The 19,996-nt window shown below is 42.5% G+C and overlaps 1 protein-coding gene across 1 annotated transcript in view; it reads right to left on the reverse strand.

Moving 5' to 3' along the window:
• Positions 1–19,996, reverse strand: part of LOC124028822 (DENN domain-containing protein 2D-like) — a 32,517-nt gene that overhangs the window by 3,061 nt on the left and 9,460 nt on the right. Inside the window, exons 3-12 of the mRNA XM_046340760.1 lie at positions 17,502–17,668; positions 15,072–15,184; positions 12,708–12,777; positions 12,545–12,622; positions 9,973–10,113; positions 7,047–7,195; positions 6,748–6,919; positions 6,377–6,427; positions 6,021–6,102; positions 4,662–4,901 (exon numbers count right to left, since the gene is read on the reverse strand). Of these exons, the coding sequence (XP_046196716.1) occupies positions 4,662–4,901; positions 6,021–6,102; positions 6,377–6,427; positions 6,748–6,919; positions 7,047–7,195; positions 9,973–10,113; positions 12,545–12,622; positions 12,708–12,777; positions 15,072–15,184; positions 17,502–17,668 (1,263 nt within the window). The remainder of the gene's footprint in view (positions 1–4,661; positions 4,902–6,020; positions 6,103–6,376; positions 6,428–6,747; positions 6,920–7,046; positions 7,196–9,972; positions 10,114–12,544; positions 12,623–12,707; positions 12,778–15,071; positions 15,185–17,501; positions 17,669–19,996) is intronic.

Raw genomic sequence — 19,996 nt, forward strand, 5'->3', positions numbered from 1 at the left:
TTTGTTCCATGTCCATATTCTTGTTGTTGTCCGCGTGTTTCGTTTCATAATGTCGTCTCAGATTATACTCTTTCAGTACCGCCACACTTTCTCCACACAGAAGACACACAGGTTTTCCAGCTACCTCCGTGAACAAATACTCCGACTCCCACCTTGTTTGAAACCCCCGGTTCTCAGTGTCCACCTTCCGTTTTGCCATTTTTGATGGGTATCTGAAAGTTAATTTTACTGTGATGCTGACAACTGCTGTGCCAATAAATATTGAAATGAAGCAGCCTACTGCTCGGTGCGTCACCGTTGCATTGTGGGAAATGTAGTATTGGTGCGTGTAAAAGATCTGCGGGCTGCCGGCTTGCTGCGGTCTGCGGGCCGGTTCTAATAATAAATCAAGATCATCCCAGGGGCCGTAAAAAACCTTCTCGCGGGCCGGATGTGGCCCGCGGGCCTTGACTCTGACATATGTGCCCTAGAGAGAGTCACTGTTCCAATGCTTTGAAAATCCTGGACCAAAAGCTTATACAGTGCCATCACGGTCACATCTTGAAAAAGTAATGTACTGAGCTTTGAACACTTAAAATCAGATTTGCACATGTGAAGCTTGTGTTTAAATGTCAATGGTCTTGAGAGGTTCTAAAAATAAATAAAAAACATGTCCCGAGCTACTTATTTTTTCCTAGCTTTCAAATAGGCACATTCTTCTAATCTCCTCTTTTTACAACTCTTCCCCGGGCCTTAGTGTACAAGAGAAAGTAGTGCACTATATTTTCTGTCAGTATACACAAAAGTATGTGGACACCACAAATGAGTAGATTTGGATATTTAAGCCACACCCATTGCTGACAGGTGTATTAAAAAATAAATTTTAAAAAGAGCACACAGCCATGCAATTTCCATAAACAAACATTGGCAGAAGAATGGCCTCACTGAAGAGCTCAGATACTTTCCATGTGGCCCTGTTATAGGATTCCACCTTGCCAACAAGTCAGCTAGAGCTGCCCAGGTCAACTGTAAGTGCGGTTATTGTGAAGCGGAAATGTCTAGGAGCAACAACGGCTCAGCCACAAAGTGGTAGGCTACACAAGCTCACAGAATGAGACCGCCGAGGGCTGAAGCAACACTCACTACCGAGTTCCAAACTGCCTTTGGAAGCAACATCAGCGCAAGAACTGTGCGTCAGGAGCTTAATGAAATGGGTTTCTATGGCCGAGTAGCCACACACAAACCGAAGATCACCATGAGCAATACCAAATGTCGGCTGGAGTGGTGTAAAGCTCGCCGCCATTGGACTCTGGAGCAGTGGAAATGCGTTCGAGTGATGATTCTCGCTTCGCCACTTGGCAGTCCGACAGATGAATCTGGGTTTGGCCAGGAGAACAGTACCAGCCCCAATGCATAGTGCCAACTGTAAAGTTTGGTGGATGAATTATGGTCTAGGGCTGTTTTTTGTGGTTCGAGCTAGGCCCCTTAGTTCCAGTGAAGGGAAATATTAATGCTACAGCATAAAATTACATTCTAGATTATTCTGTGCTTCTAACTTTGTGGCAACAATTTGGGGAAGGCCCTTTCCTGTTTCAGCATAACAATGCCCCTGCGCACAAAGCAAGGTCTATAAAGAAAATGGTTTGTCGAGATCAGTGTGGTAGAAATTGACTGGCCTGCAAAGAGCCCTGACCTCAACTCCGTCGAACACCTTTGGGATAAATTGGAACGCCGACTGCGAGCCAGGCCTAATCACCCAACAACGCTTGTGTCTGAATGGAAGCAAGTCCTCGCAGCAATTTCCCAACATCTAGTGAAAAGCCTTCCCAGAAGAGTGGAGGCTGTTATTGCAGCAAAGGGGGGGGGGGGGGGGAGTCCATATTAAACGCCCATGATTTTGGAATGAAATGTCCGAATAGCAGGTGTCCAAACTATCAGTCATGTAGTGTACCTTTTAAAATAATGATTCATAAACAACTAAGGGTGTGCCCTCTTAAATCTGTGAATTAACCCCCCAAATTTTGTTTTATATTTTCACAAATTATGTTCAGTTAAATATTTTCTGGTTTTAGATTGTCGTTTTTCACTCCTAATTAGTTTTTACAGTTATTCATAGAGAAACAAAGAAATTGGAATTGATGAACTGAAACTGATTTCAGTGTAATAACCATTTAATTTCATCTAGTGAATGAGGAATGTGCAGGTCAAGTGAGGTTTCAGATCTGCTGCTTCTCATTTCATGGCAAAGATAACAAATAACGTTAGACAAATTCTACAGTCATGGACAAAAGTTGAGAATGACACAAATATACATTTTCATAAAGTCTGCTGCCTCAGTTTGTATGATGGCAAGTTGCATATACTCCAGAATGTTATGAAGAGTGATCAGATGAATTGCAATTAATTGCAAAGTCCCTCTTTGCCATGCAAATGAACTGAATCCCCCAAAACATTTCCACTGCATTTCAGCCACAAAAGGACCAGCTGACATCATGTCAGTGATTCTCTCGTTAACACAGGTGTGAGTGTTGACGAGGACAAGGATGGAGATCACTCTGTCATGCGGATTGAGTTTGAATAACAGACTGGAAGCTTCAAAAGGAGGGTGGTGCTTGGAATCATTGTTCATCCTCTGTCAACCATGGTTACCGGGAAGGAAACACATGCCGGCAGCATTGCTTTGCACAAAAGGCTTCAGAGGCAAGGATATTGCTGCCAGTAAGATTGCACCTAAATCAACCATTTATCGGATAATCAAGAACTTCAAGGAGAGCAGTTCAATTGTTGTGAAGAAGGCTTCAGGGCCCCCAAGAAAGTCCAGCAAGCGCCAGGACCGTCTCCTAAAGTTGATTCAGCTGCAGGATCGGGGCACCACCAGTACAGAGCTTGCTCAGGAATGGCAGCAGGCAGGTGTGAGTTCCATCGATAAGAAACAATACTGTGCAGCCGTATTCATTGACCTGGCCAAGGCTTTCGACTGTCAATCAACACATCCTCATCAGCAGACTCGACAGCCTTGGTTTCTCAAATGATTGACAGTTGAAATGATCTCAAATGATTGCCTCGCCTGGTTCACCAACTACTTCTCTGATAGAGTTCAGTGTGTCAAATCGGAGGGTCTGTTGTCCGGGCCTCTGGCAGTCTCTATGGGGGTGCCACAGGGTTCAATTCTTGGACAGACTCTTCTCTGTATACGTCAATGATGCCGCTCTTGCTGCTGGTGTGTCTCTGATCCACCTCTACGCAGACGACACCATTCTGTATACTTCTGGCCCTTCTTTGGAGACTTATCAACCCTCCAGGTGAGCTTCAATGCCATACAACTCTCCTTCCGTGGCCTCCAATTGCTCTTAAATACAAGTAAAACTAAATGCATGCTCTTCAACCGATCGCTGCCTGCACCTGCCCGCCTGTCCAACATCACTACTCTGGACGGCTCTGACTTAGAATATGTGGACAACGTCAAATACCTAGGTGTCTGGTTAGACTGTAAACTCTCCTTCCAGACTCACATCAAACATCTCCAATCCGAAGTTAAATCTAGAATTGGCTTCCTATTTTGCAACAAAGCATCTTTCACTCATGCTGCCAAACATACCCTTGTAAAACTGACCATCCTACCAATCCTCGACTTCGGCGATGTCAATTACAAAATAGCCTCCAATACCCTACTCAATAAATTGGATGCAGTCTATCACAGTGCCATGTTTTGTCACCAAAGCCCCATATACTACCCACCACTGCGACCTGTATGCTCTCGTTGGCTGGCCCTCGCTTCACACTCGTCGCCAAACCCACTAGCTCTAGGTCATCTACGAGACCCTGCTAGGTAAAGTCCCCCCTCATCTCAGCTCGCTGGTCACCATAGCAGCACCCACCTTTAGCACGCGTTCCAGCAGGTATATCTCTCTGGTCACCCCCAAAACCAATTCTTCCTTTGGCCGCTTCTCCTCCCAGTTCTCTACTGCCAATGACTGGAACGAACTACAAAAATTTCTGAAACTGGAAACACTTATCTCCCTCACTAGCTTTAAGCACCAGCTGTCAGAGCAGCTCACAGATTACTGCACCTGTACATAGCCCATCTATAATTTAGCTCAAACTACCTCTTTCCCTACTGTATTTATTTTGCTCCTTTGCACCCCATTATTTCTATCTCTACTTTGCAAATTCTTCCACTGCAAATCAACCATTCCAGTGTTTTACTTGCTATATTGTATTTACTTCACCACCATGGCCTTTTTTTGCCTTTACCTCCCTTCTCACCTCACTTGCTCACAGACTTATTTTTCTATTGTATTATTGACTGTATGTTTGTTTTACTCCATGTGTAACTCTGTGTTGTATGTGTCAAACTGCTTTGTATTATCTTGGCCAGGTCACAGTTGTAAATGAGAACTTGTTCTCAACTTGCCTACCAGGTTAAACAAAAGGGGAAATAAAAGAAATACGTTGAGCTCACTGTATGTATGATATTTACTTTGTGCATATAATTGCGTTAATGTGATTTAGTGATTATGCATTTCTTTCTTTTGTTTCTATTAGAACCTTAAAAAGACGTGCACTGGACCATTGTTTATTCAATGTGTTTGTACTTGTCCCTATCCAAATAAACCAAATTAAATTAAAGTTGTAGTCTATTCTATTCCATCCTATTGTTTCAGAAAGTGATGCAACCAGACCTTCCTGTGTGGGCTGTCTCTCCACTTCCTGGATGAAGAGGTCAAACATCTGTGTCTGGATGAAGCGTTTGACAAATTGGCGGCTGGCCTTCGGCTCGGAGGCCTTGCAGAAGCTGTTGATCTGGAATACTCCAGGCTGCCCGCCACTTCTGCGTTTAACATGGGAGGGGAAGTGACCCACAGTCTTCACAAAGAAGGAGAGGAAGGCCTCCGAGACCACCTTATTCAACTCCTCCGAGGCTAGATAGAAAACAGAGTACAGAGAATACAGATGATACAGTCAGGATGCTGAGGAGGTGTCTACAAACACTGGTTGAAAGGCCTCAGACAACACCCCTCATATATTCTGAGGCTGGACACAAAGTGTACAGAAGATTGTCAGTTTTTAAGTGGCGTCTTCTTTGAGATAGCCAATATGTTGGTGACACAATCATAGTTTGAAAAGCCTCCAAGACAACTTTGTTAAGCTGTATGGCAACCACAACACATGGTGGATTGGCATGTGTGTGGATGGGGGTTGGGTTTGTGTGTGAGCACTGAGGGATTTCAGAAGTGCATCTGTGTCTGAATCCACTTAGGCACCGTCAACAGTATCCAGAATAGAATTTCCAGGGTCGTGACGCTGGTCAAACCTTGGGTGTATGTTTCTACAGTATTTTCTCCAACATCACAACCCTCCCACACACACTCAGACTAGCATAAACTTGGGACATTCCAGGGTTCATACTGTGTGGTATGAGAGAGGTTTATGTTCATATTACAGCAACCATCCAGAACATTTCTTTGCACATACACCTCATCATTATTTCTCTCATTCTGCACAGAGGATCTCACTTCTATCATTGGGTTTGTATGGACTATGATAGAGGATCTCACTTCTATCATTGGGTTTGTATGGACTATGATAGAGGATCTCACTACTATCATTGGGTTTGTATGGACTATGATAGAGGATCTCACTTCTATCATTGGGTTTGTATGGACTATGATAGAGGATCTCACTTCTATCATTGGGTTTGTATGGACTATGATAGAGGATCTCACTTCTATCATTGGGTTTGTATGGACTATGATAGAGGATCTCACTTCTATCATTGGGTTTGTATGGACTATGATAGAGGATCTCACTTCTATCATTGGGTTTGTATGGACTATGATAGAGGATCTCACTTCTATCATTGGGTTTTATAAACTATGATTCTGCCTCATGTGGTTTGATTTGTTGCTGATGGAGTCAGTCTTATCTCAAATCGAATGAAAGCCTGAGTCACTGTGTTTACAGAATCCTCTTAAGCCCTATAAACAAGAGTAAAAATTCTAGTCAGTCATCAGAAAAAAATGGAGAATGGGTCCACTCACTGGAGTTGTCTTTCCTGCAACACAAGGCCTGGAGAAGCTCCTCCTGTAGTTTCTCTGGTAGAATGGTGCTCTCGTCTCCCATCTGTGCCAAAGAGAGGACAGAGGAATCTGAGAGGTTGTTGCCAGACCAGCGAGAATGTTTTGGTATTTCTGAGTATACACACATTCAGCCAGACAGGGAAGAACATTTGAACTGAACTGGTCTGAACCACACACGATCAAGTAGGCTTTCAAAATGAGAATCATGGGAGTAGTGACGCTAGTTTACTAATCTGATTGTGAGATAAGCGTTTTAGTTTATTTATGTACTTTTGTTTGTGAACTTGAGGGGAAATATGGGGCATGCAAATACTTACACAAGTGATGAATGTGTTCTCTGCTCCCTCTGTCAGATCTACAATGAGCATCTGTTTATAAGACAGAAATACACACACAAAATCTTCAGGTCGGAGATAATACGCACACTGGCTGGTTTCCATAGGCTGTAATTGTGTTAGTGGTAGCTTAATGAGTGTCACTGGATATATATTCTCCCATCTGCAGTCAGTCACAGTGTAGAGACAGGAATGCCTGATCCCAAACATAACAGTAAAACATTGTTTACAGCCAATCAGCAACTGCCCTTAACTTTCTATAAAAATCAGTCTATTTCATCAAATAGTATTTTCTGAAGCCGACGTGTACAGTACGTCTACAAAACTCATTCCGCTCTACCATACACACTCACGTCGCTCTGGTCAACAACATCATCCAGTTTGTTCTTTTGCACACCAAGCAGGTAGGGAGTGGGTGCCATGACGACATCAATCAGCACTGAAGGAACGATGGAGATGAAGGTGTGTTGCCATGTGAACGGGTAGAGCAGCGCCGCAACCGCATGCAACACCTGGGACAGGGTACTGTAGGAGGGGAAGCAGGTACAAACTTTACACCCATTCAACATGCAGACAACAGGCCTGCCCTTGTCCCAGACAACCCAGGCTCAGTGATGTCCTTTTGGCGTTAGGATTAGGGTTGGTGCTGTACCTGAGTTCGTCAGCCATGAAGATGATTCGTCGTTCAAGAACGGTGGAGGCAAACACCCGCAGCACCTCCTCGTCTGTGAGACAGCGGAACAGTGTCCGGAAATCCACATGCTCCAACCACGAGTCCAACGGCCTTGTCAAACTGATGACCTGGAGACACACAGGCCAGGAACAGAGAGACAAAAGGTCTTCAGGAAAAGAGAGCGAGAGAGAGAGAGCGAGAGAGCGAGAGATAGATCTGAGAGCTCTCGTTCAGTGTTGGACTCTAGGATGAAGGTCTTGATCCTCATCGTGATGCCAAGGGCTTTGTGTGTCTCCAAACTGTGTCCTCAAGGGCTGCGGGTTTTTGCTCCTTCTCTGTACTCGATTGATCAATGAAGGTTATTGATTAATTAGGAACTCCCCTCACCTGGTTCACTAGGTTTTAATTGGCCATGAATTTAATGGAATTAACAAAAAACAGAAGACACACAATCCTCTAGGAATTGAGTTAAATACCCCTGTTATTGATAACTTTTACAGCTTCTGGAAACAGAAGATACTCTACAGGAATGACGGAGTCCATCCAAATCATCTTGGCTCCTGGACTCTGTCCACGCATTTCAAGGCTGCGTTGAAACAATGACTGGTAAATGATCCAAGACCAGCTCCCTACCATTGTGACAATGCGTTGTCATAATGCATGATCTTAGGGGCATTGGCAAACAATGCAAGTCATTTAATTGATGTATCCCTAATTGCGTCAAATACATCTGTTTATCCTACTGCTAATGTAAGCAGTAATCATGAGCATATAAGCCAGAGTTAGAGTTACATTGTTAGCACTGAGGCGGTGTGCAATAGTAGGAAGACCATTTCATGCAGTTCACCCTGCACTATCAGCTCCAATGTAAATTACATGAGTAAGTCTACCTCTGTTTTTAATGCTTTACTGGGACGCTTATCAAGCAACCCAGAAAATCACCACTATTTTAAGAATGTGAAATGCCAGAATAATAGTAGAGAATGATTTATTTATTTCAGCTTGTATTTCTTTCATCACATTCCCAGTGGGTCAGAAGTTTACATACACTCAATTAGTATTTGGTAGCATTGCCTTTAAATTGTTTAACTTGGGTCAAATGTGTCAGGTAGCCTTCCACAAGCTTCCCACAATAAGTTGCGTGAATTTTTGGCTCATTTCTCCTGACAGAGCTGGTGTAACTGAGTCAGGTTTCTAGGCCTCCTTGCTCACACACGCTTCTTCAGTTGTGCACAGAAATGTTCTATAGGATTGAGGTCAGGGCTTTGTGATGGCCACGCCAATACCTCAACTTTGTTGTCCTTAAGCAATTTTGCTACACCTTTGGAAGTATGCTTGGGGTCATTGTCCATTTGGAAGATAACCAAGAGCTAACAGTCAGTATCTGGAGAATGTGTGTGAAAACAGATGTATATTTTCTGGGTGACCTAAATACTGACTGGCTTTCATCAAGCTGCTCACTCAAGAAAAAGCTTCAAACTGTAACCAGTGCCTGCAACCTGGATCAGGTTGTCAGTCAACCTACCAGGGTATTTACAAACAGCACAGGAATTAAATAATCAACATGTATTGATCACATCTTTACTAATGCTGCAGATATTTGCTTTAAAGCAGTATCCAAATGATGTAGTGATCACTTCAGATATTTAATTCGATTTTTCTTCTTTCCTCGAAGCCAACTGGCTAGTACTTTAGTTAGCTAAACTAGCTAACGTACATGCAGGCACAAGTCCCAGTGCCCTCCCATTAATTATATGCTAATGGTAGCCTCAAACATAATCCAGTTAGAATCAGGAATTCCCCAGCTTAGATGTTTAGGCCCCTTGCTTTATTACAATTTTTACTAACGACATGCCACTGAGTAAAGCCAGTGTGTCTATGTATGCGAATGACTCACTATGAATGTCAGCCACCGAATTGACTGCAAAACTCAACAAAAAGCTGCAGTTAGTTTCAGAGTGGAGTGAGCCCTAAATATTTCTAAAACTAAAAGCATTGTATTTGGAACAAAACACTCACTAAACCTCAATTAAATCTTGTAATAAATAATGTGGAAATTGAGCAAGTTGAGATGACTAACCTGCTTGGAGTAACCCTAGATTGTAAAGTGTCATGTTTCAAAACATATTGATGCCGTAATAGCTAAAATGGGGAGAAGTCTGTCCATAATAAAGCGTTGCTCTGCCTTCTTAACAACACTATCAACAAGGCAGGTCCTACAGGCCCTAGTTTTGTCACACCTTGACTACTGTTCAGTCGTGTGGTCAGGTGCCACAAAAAAAAAGACTTAGGAAAATTGCAATTGGCTCAGAACAGGACAGCCCGGCTAGCCCTTGGATGTACACAGAGAGCTAATATTATTCATGTGCATGTCAATCTCCCCTGGCTGAAAGTGGAAGAGAGATTGACTTCGTCACTACTTTTATTTATGAGAGGTATTGACATGTTGAAAGCACCAAGCTGTCCGTCTAAACTACTCGCACACAGCTCGGACACCCATGCATACCCCACAAGACATGCCACAAGAGGTCTCTTCACAGTCCCCAAGTCCAGAACAGACTATGGGAGGCACACAGTACTACATAGAGTCATGACGACATGGAACTATTACACATCAAGTAACTGATGCAAGCATTAAAATTACATTTTTAAAAACCACAAAAAAACTTACGGAACAGCGGGGACTGTGAAGCAACAAACATTGGCACAGACACACACGATAACATACATACACGTGGATTTAGTACTGTAGGTGTGGTAGTGGTGGAGTAGGGGCCTGAGGGCACACAGTGTGTTGTGAAATCTGTGAATGTATTGTAATGTTTTGAAAATTGTATAAACTGCCTTAATTTAGCTGGACCCCAGGAAGAGTAGCTGCTGCTTTGGCATAATAAATACTCCATACCTCTGTTCCAGACTCTGGTATGAAGCTCTTGATCTTGACAGTGTTTCCGGGAGCAGGGAACGGCGCCTCCCTCAGGCTCTGCATGAATGGATAGATCATCGCCATGGAGATCTGCCTGCGCTTCTCCACCTCATCAAAGATCTGAAAAACACATTTAGAATTATATAAATTGTTAGCACCAATCATACTGTAGTAAAGCTCTGTTATGGGTAGACCAGCCTCCATATTAGGCCTACCATTTAGAATGTGTCATCAGCCCTATGTAAATGTATTGCAACCTGACTTTTGATGAATGCTATACTCATCTAGTTAACACTTATCCCAACTAGTCAGTGTATGTAGAAGAGTGGCTCAGGTTCTAAATATAGTTGTTCATAAACAGTTAGACTCATCCTGGAATTTTGGCCTAATGAAGTAGTAGGGAATGTCATTACTAGACCAGCCCGTTTCTCTCTTCGTCTGACACACCACTCTACTTGACTGCCGCAGCATAGATCATCTACTGGAAGGGTTAGAAGTCACCCTGGTGGATGACGACATCAGTTGAACAACCCTCATTGAAGATTGCCTTGCTACAACAGGGCATGGAGCTGAAGAACACCCCATTCTCTGTTAATGAACAATTTCCCCATTCAATAGCGGAGAGAAGACATGCCCTGTACCCCACTTTCAAGTCTCAGAGCAGAGAAGCAGAATGTCTACTGGTCGATAAATTGTACATAAACAACCAAGAGTTCAAGGACTTGAAGATTACAACGTGGCTGTGAGTGATAGCTACCTCCTGCTGAAATCGTCCCTGATACATGATTGTAATGCGGTGCAATGTGTATTAAATGTTTAAATATTTTGATTCATGCAGTGCAGAACCTTACAATAAGGTTGGCTTTAGGGGAAGGAGAAATGGGTATGATTAACTCATTTTTTAAACTTATGCAATATGGAACTCGACTTAAAATCAGGTTTGGATCTAGAGGAAGACTAAGGAGGGTAAGGCTGACCTTTTTCCTTTTTTTTGTTCATTTAAATTTGAAGACTGCACAGGTAGTAAAATACAAAACCAAGGTTGTTTTTTTGAGTTTGACATATGGCACAATTGTAAGAATCAGGGTATACTAGGACTCACAAGCGCGTATATAGTGTGGCGCTTTTTGGGGATGTGAATCGGAACGAATAGAATTTAAGCTATACAATCCTAATGTGCCATTATCTTTTTTCCATTTAAAAAAATAGAGATCTTAAAAATGTAAACGGAATATTGTTCCGATACACATCGGCAGATGGATTGGTTATTGTCAACAGGGTTGCCGTCTATATTAGTGTGCTGCTGGATTGGTTAACACTGGGTTAAACAGATTAAAGTTAAAGGTAGAGCCAGCACAATAACTGGCTTATGGAAGCACTTCTAAGTGAGAAGTGTATTATGTTTTTGCATGAGCTACCGCTGAAGTCGAAAGTTTACATGCACTTTAGCCAAATATATTTAAACTCAGTTTCACAATTCCTGACATTTAATCCTAGTAAAAATTCCCTGTCATAGGTCAGTTAGGATCACCACTTTATATTAAGAATGTGAAATGTCAGAATACTAGTAGAGAGAATGATTTATTTCAGCTTGTATTTCTTGCATCACATTCCCAGTTGGTCAGAAGTTTACATGCACTCAATTAGTATTTGGTAGCACTGCCTTTAAATTATTTAACTTGGGTCAAACATTTTGGGTAGCCTCCCACAATAAGTTGTGAACTTTGGCCCTCTCCTCCTGACAGAGCTGAGTCAGGTTTGTAGGCCTCCTTGATCGCACACACATTATCAGTTTGCCCAGAAATATTCTATAGGATTGAGGTCAGGGCTTTGTGATGGCCACTCCAATACCTTGACCTTGTTGTCCTTAAGCCATTTTGCCACAAATTTGGAAGTATGCTTGGGGTCATTGTCCATTTGGAAGACCCATTTTCAACCAAGCTTTAACTTCCTGACTGTTGTCTTGAGATGTTGCTTCAATATATCCACAATTTCCCCTCATAATGCCATCTATTTTGTGAAGAGTAGCAGTCCCTCCTGCAGCTAAGCAACCCCACATTGCCACCCCTGTGCTTCACTGGGACATCATGTATTGCTCCATCCACCAACGCCACGTTGCACCACAGACTGTCTAGGCGGATGCTTTAGTCCAGGTCTGGGAGGAGATCCCTCAGGAGACCATCCGCCACCTCATCAGGAGCATGCCCAGGCGTTGTAGGGAGGTCATACAGGCACGTGGAGGCCACACACACTACTGAGCCTCATTTTGACTTGTTTTAAGGACATTACATTAAAGTTGGATCAGCCTGTAGTGTGGTTTTCCACTTTAATTCTGAGTGTGACTCCAAATCCAGACCTCTATGGGTTGATAAATTTGATTTCCATTGATAATTTTTGTGTGATTTTGTTGTCAGCACATTCAACTATGTAAAGAAAAGTATTTAATAATAATATTTCATTCATTCAGATCTAGGATGTGTTATTTTAGTGTTCCCTTTATTTTTTTGAGCAGTGTATAATGTGTGTGTATTATGACGCCCTCCCCACTCACCTTGGAGAAGAGTCCAAAGCAGGCCACCTGGCTGATGATGCAATAGGCCTCTGGAGGCCGTGCCCCTTTGCCACTGGGCTGCAGGAAACAACATCATGTCAAGAGAAACTAAACACCGGAGAGTAATTCTCATGATCCATGGTGTCATTCAGAGGACATTTACCAGTAACCTCCTGCAGTAGCCATTCCTCCTACTGCCGTCGACCTCTGTCAACACGAAGGAGAATGTCTCACTGCAAAGAGAGAGAGAGAGAAAGAATAGAACACGTTGATCAACTGCACATTTTTGTGCTTAGTACTCAGAGGAAAAGGTTCAGATTGAGGCTCAGAAGAATACTCAGATGCCATCATGATTAGTTCTTTAATCTTTTTTTTTACCCCTTTTTCATGATATCCAATTAGTAGTTACAGTCTTGTCGCTGCAACTCCCGTACGGACTCGGGAGGTGAAGGTCGAGAGCCGTGCGTCCTCCGAAACACAACCCAACCAAGCCGTACTGCTTCTTGACACAATTCCCACTTAACCCGGAGGCCAGTCGCACCAATGTGTCGGAGGAAACGCCGTAAACCTGGAGACCGTGTTAGCGTGCACTGCGCCCAGCCCGCCACAGGAGTCGCTAGTGCGCGATTGGAGGATGAAGCTGGGCCAATTGTGCACCGCCTCATTGGTCTCTCGGTCACAGCCGGCTGCGACAGAGCCTGGACTTGAACCCAGAATCTCTAGTGGCACAGCCTTAGAACACCGCACCACTCTGGAGGCCCCATCGGATTAGTTTCCATTCAGATTTTGTAGCAACGCTAATGAATGCATCCATTCCTCTTGGTATTCTTGCAATTGTAATTTACGCACACAATCACTGTGTACTCCAAGTAGGTCAGAGTATATAACATTGAGATTATATTTAGAATAGATGAATATAATAGAATGACCCACCCTGTTCTTCATTCACAATTGGTGGTTACATAATTATGCCTACTCTCGCTCATCAACTCATCCATCCTCCCTCATCATACTTTAGCCTACATCATTTGTTTAATCCGATATAATAGCCTGTGTGTGAAAACCATAAACAAATGACAAGCCCTCCTTAAACTCAACACCAGTTATGTTTGTGATATTAAGATTCTAACAAGGGCTGTGTATTATATACACGTATTTAGGTAAAGCCAGCCAATGATGAGGGGATGCAGGACTTAAATTATGGCAGAGTAATACTTTTTTAAAATTCATGAGCAAATGACTGCTTTAGAGGTTTAATAGTAGCGACATGTAATTTAACTGGAAAAATGTATTAACCTACCTTTTAATGTGACATGAACACAACCAGTCATGAGGTCATCGGATTAAATAACAAATCACTTCAAAAGTAGGTTACCTTGGAACATTAGTCCAAAATAGAATCCGATCAACTGAAACAGCACCCTTCTGTCTTACAGTATCTACCATTTAACTATGTCATGCAATACTCTTAGTCCAGATCGCATCAGATACATGGGCTACACATACGGAGAGAGACAGGCTTGCTCTGATCAATATTTAAATACTTTATTTGGATGGGCAAGGAGGTACGGTATGACTGGCAAGGCCCCCTAAGGCCCACCCATAACACTGACCCTGGTCAAAGCTAGGTTTTTTGCAGTGGTGTAAAGTACTTAAGTAAAAAATACTTTAAAAGTACTACTCAAGTAGTTTTTTTGAGAGTGGGGGGGGTATCTGTACTTTACTATTCAGGGCAACTTTTACTTCACAACATTCCTAAAGAAAATAATGTACTTTTTACTCCCTATATTTTCCTTGACATCCAAAAATACTCGTTAGCAGGACAGGACATGGCCCAATTCACGCACTTATCAAGACAACAACCCTCATCATCCCTACTGCCTCTGATCTGGCAGACATAAACACAAATGAATCTTTTATAAATTATGTCTGAATGTTGGGGTGTGCCCCTGGCTATCCGTACATTATAAAAACAAGAAAGTGGTGCTGTCTGCTTTGCTTCATATAAGGATTTATATACTTCTGATACTTAAGTATATTTACAACCAAATAATTCCTCTAGTATTTTAATGGGTGACTTCCACTTAAGTAACAGTCTGTTAAAAAAAGTATGACAATGTGGTGCTTTTCCACCACTGGTTGTTTGCAAGAGATGACAAATGATGCTTTGCAGTCGTCGCACACAAACATTTCATACACACTGTAAGCAGATTTGTTCTGCGTGTAGGTAGAACGGTTGATGTAAAGCTAGCTGGAAACACTTCACCACATCCTGAAAACACTCTGCACAACATTGGGGGTGTGGGAGGATGAAGAAAGTAGATGTGTGTGATTGTTTGTCCCAGGTGTGATTGCATGTGTACACACACATACACACACACACAAAAAACGAGAAAGCAAGTGTGGTTAATTTCAGCCAAGTGTGACACTGAACTGAAAAAAATGGTTGAAAGAGAATACGCTCAGTGAGGGGGACCCAGAAAGAGATCATCACAGAGAAAGAGAGATGGTGAGAAGTGGCACGTACCTGGCGTATTCAGTCAGGGGGGCCCAGTTCACCCCCTCTGGGAAACAGAAAAGGAGGATGGCTTTCAGGGACTTCTCTTCTTCCTCTCTCTGAGAGCGCCTCATGTTAGCTAGCTAAAACACACATTTTACATTTGTGCTAATTTACTATCACAAATACTTCCTCAATGTATGTACACAGCTGAAGCCGGAGGTTTACATACACTTTAGTCAAATACATTTAAAACAATTCCTGACATTTAATCCTAGTAAAAATTCCCCGTCTCCAGTCAATTAGGATCACCACTAATATGATGTCAATTAGCCTAACAGAAGCTTCTAAAGTCATTTCCCAAGCTGTTTAAAGGCACCGTCAACTTAGTGCATGTAAACTTCTGACCCACTGGAATTGACACAGTTAATTATAAGTGAAATAATCTGTCTGTAAACAACTGTTGTAAAATCAACTGTTGTAGATCTCCTAACCGACTTGCCAAAACTACAGTTTCTTAACAAGAAATTTGTGGAGTGGTTGAAAAACGAGTTTTAATGACTCCAACCTAACTGTATGTAAACTTCCGACTTCAGCTGTATGTATGTATGTATGTATGTATGTATGTATGTATGTATGTATGTATGTATGTATGTATGTATGTATGTATGTATGTATGTATGTATGTATGTATGTATGTATGTATGTATGTATGTATGTATGTATGTATGTATGTATGTATGTATGTATGTATGTATGTATGTATGTATGTATGTATGTATGTATGTATGTATGTATGTATGTATGTATGCATGTATGCATGCATGTATGCATGTATGTATGCATGTATAGTGGGGCAAAAAAGTATTTAGTCAGCCACCAATTGTGCAAGTTCTCCCACTTAAAAAGATGAGGCCTGTAATTTTCATCATAGGTACACTTCAACTATGACAGACAAAATGAGAAGAAAAAAAATCTAGAAAATCACATTGTATGATTTTTAATGAATTTATTTGCAAATTATGGTGGAAAATAAGTATTTGGTCACCTACAAACAAGCAAGATTTCTGGCTCTCACAGACCTGTAACTTCTTCTTTAAGAGGCTCCTCTGTCCTCCACTCGTTACCTGTATTAATGGCACCCGTATGAACTTGTTATCAGTATAAAAGACATCTGTACACAACCTCAAACAGTCACACTCCAAACCTATGGCCAAGACCAAAGATCTGTCAAAGGACACCAGAAACAAAATTGTAGACCTGCACCAGGCTGGGAAGACTGAATCTGCAATAGGTAAGCAGCTTGGTTTGAAGAAATCAACTGTGGGAGCAATTATTAGGAAATGGAAGACATACAAGACCACTGATAAACTCCCTCGATCTGGGGCTCCACGCAATATCTCACCCTGTGGGGTCAAAATGATCACAAGAAGGGTGAGCAAAAATCCCAGAACCACAGGTTCGGGGGGACCTAGTGAATGACCTGCAGAGAGCTGGGACCAAAGTAACAAAGCCTACCATCAGTAACACACTACGCCGCCATGGACTCAAATCCTGCAGTGCCAGACGTGTCCAGGCCCGTCTGAAGTTTGCTAGAGAGCATTTGGATGATCCAGAAGATGATTGAGAGAATTTCATATGGTCAGATGAAACCAAAATATAACTTTTTGGTAAAAACTCAACTCGTTGTGTTTGGAGGACAAAGAAACCCGAGTTGCATCCAAAGAACACCATACCTACTGTGAAGCATGGGGGTGGAAACATCATGCTTTGGGGCTGTTTTTCTGCAAAGGGACCAGGACAACTGAGCCGTGTAAAGGAAAGAATGAATGGGGCCATGTATCGTGAGATTTTGAGTGAAAACCTCCTTCCATCAGTAAGAGCATTGAAGATTAAATTAAACGTGGCTGGGTCTTTCAGCATGACAATGATCCCAAACACACCGCCCGGGCAACAAAGGAGTGGCTTGGTAAGAAGCATTTCAAGGTCCTGGAGTGGCCTAGCCAGTCTCCAGATCTCAACCCCATAGAAAATCTTTGGAGGGAGTTGAAAGTCTGTGTTGCCCAGCAACAGCCCCAAAACATCACTGCTCTAGAGGAGATCTGCATGGAGGAATGGGCCAAAATACCAGCAACAGTGTGTAAAAACCTTGAAGACTTACAGAAAACGTTTGACCTCTGTCATTGCCAACAAAGGGTATATAACAAAGTATTGAGATAAACTTTTGTTATTGACCAAATACTTATTTTTCACCATAATTTGCAAATAAATTCATTAAAAATCCTACAATGTGATTTTCTGGATTTTCTTTTCTCATTTTGTCTGTCATAGTTGAAGTGTACCTATGATGAAAATGATAGGCCTCTCATCTTTTTAAGTGGGTTAACTTGCACAATTGGTGGCTGACTAAATACTTTTTTTGCCCCACTGTATGTATGCATGCATGTATTTCGGTTTGACCTTGGGGAACTGATATGTGATCTGGGGTTCGTACGTTCCTTCTCCTCTCTTCTTCCGTAGGCTGACCACCACCAGGTACTCAAAGAAGAGGTGACTCTGGTTCTGGGCAGAGGTCACCACTAGGGATGGGGCTGTAGGCCGAGGCAGGGTGGAATCCCTATCACTCCCTAAAAGACAGACCGAAGACAGCAGTGAAGACAATTATTCATAAACCTCAATACTAATGGTGGCATGGACTCCAAGGCAGCTTTTCATTCCAAAGATCACACGGCTGGGAACTGAAGTGTACTTTCGTATACAGCTAGTCAAGTAGGCCATATAACTAAATCATGCATTGATGTTTATGGAATAATAAATACAATTAATGTTAGGATTTAGCACTGTGTAAGTATACTGAATAAATGGCATATCAAGAAACGGATTTAGCACTGTGTAAGTATACTGAATAAATGGCATATCAAGAAACTGATTAAACAGCCTGATCATTACACAAGTGCACCTTGTGCTGGGGACAATTAAAGGCCACTAAAATGTGCAGTTTTGTTACAATGCCACAGAGGTCTCAAAGTTCAGGGAGCGTGTAATTGGCATGCTGACTGTAGGAATGTCCCCAGAGCTATTGCCAGAACATTTTCATTTCTCTACCATAAACTGCCTCCAACGTTGTTTTAGAGAATTTGGCAGTACGCCCAATCTGCTAAACAACCGCAGATCACGTAACCCCGCTAGCCGGGGACCTACACATCAGGCTTCTTCACCTGCAGGGTCAGAGACTGGCCACCCGGACAGCTGTTGAAACGGTGGGTTTGCACAACAGAATAATTTCTGCAAACAGTTAGTAAGAGTCTCAGGGAAGCTAATCTGCGTGCTCGTCGCCCTCACCAGGGTCATCTGACTGTAGTTTGGCATCGTAACCGACTTCAGTGTGAAAATGCTCAGCTTCGATGGCCACAGGCATACTGGATAAGTGTGCTCTTCACAGATGAATATTGGTTTCAAGCGTCTTGTGGGAGATCGGTTTGCTGATGTCAATGTAGTGAACAGTGCCCCATGGTGGCGGTGGGGTTATGGTATGGGCATAAGCTACGGACAACAAACACAAATGCATTTTATCAATGAGAATTTGAATGCACAGAGATACCGTGACGAGATCCTGGAGGTCCATTGTTGCGCCATGTATCTGCCGCCATCACGGCAGACAAGTTTCAGCGTGATAATGTATGGCCCCCGTCGCTAGGATCAGTACACATTTCCTGGGATCTGAAAATATCCCACTTCTTCCATGGCCTGCATACTCACCAGTTTGAGATGCTTTGGGTCTACATGTACGACAGCGTGTTCCTGTTCCTGCCAATATCCAGCAACTTCACACAGCCATTGAAGAGGAGTGGGACAACTTTCCACATGTCACAATCAACAACCTGATTAACTCTATGCGAAGGAGATGGTGGTCACACCAGATACTGACAGGTGTTCTGATCCACGCCCCTACCCTTTTAAGGCATCTGTGACCAGATGCATATCTGTATTCCCAGTCATATGAAATCCATAGATTAGGGCATAATGAATTTATTTCAATTGACCGATTTCCTTATATGAACTGTAACATAGTAAAATCTTTGTTGCGTTAATATTTTTGTTCAGTGTAGTTCAAGAGGATGCCTAAACCATGCTCAACAGATTTTAAACACACAATACTCAAAAGGAAACCACAGAGCTAAAGAACTAAGAGGGACACTGTGTTAACCAACCGAAACCACAAGAGGAGAAAACACACAGATGTGCACATATACAGTCTTGTATAACTAATCTTCAGGGGACACAATTCAGTCCCATTCAAAACCCTATTTTCCCAAACCCCTAATCTAAAAACAGAACACTAAAAACAAACCCCCTTAGAAATAGTATTTGACCTTGTGGGGAATAACAAAATGTCCCCACTTGGTCAAATCTCTCCCTCCCTTTGAACCACTCAGCATAAGAACATGGCATAAGCCATGGGAATGTGTAGAATTTCTGAAAATTCACTTTAAAACTAATTCTCTCAGCCCAAAGACAAAATGCGTAGAATTGCAGGAAATTATTAACAGGATCTGTTAGGCATCGTGAGGATCTGTTAGGCATCGTGAGGATCTGTTAGGCATCGTGAGGATCTGTTAGGCATCGTGAGGATCTGTTAGGCATCGTGAGGATCTGTTAGGCATCGTGAGGATCTGTTAGGCATCGTGAGGATCTGTTAGGCATCGTGAGGATCTGTTAGGCATCGTGAGGATCTGTTAGGCATCGTGAGGATCTGTTAGGCATCGTGAGGATTCTGTTAGGCATCGTGAGGATTCTACTTGTTACCCACCACCAGTGAGAGTACGGTCTGACTGCCATTTTTCTGAAAGACAAGCAAGTACCTTCCTCTACCACGTGACTCTGTGGGAAGAAGGGAAACCATTAACAATGCTACAATGCCAGCTACGCCACAATAGAACCAGTAAGGCTAGATG

This window comes from Oncorhynchus gorbuscha, linkage group LG03, assembly GCF_021184085.1.
Source record: "Oncorhynchus gorbuscha isolate QuinsamMale2020 ecotype Even-year linkage group LG03, OgorEven_v1.0, whole genome shotgun sequence".
NCBI classification, from domain to species: domain Eukaryota; kingdom Metazoa; phylum Chordata; class Actinopteri; order Salmoniformes; family Salmonidae; genus Oncorhynchus; species Oncorhynchus gorbuscha.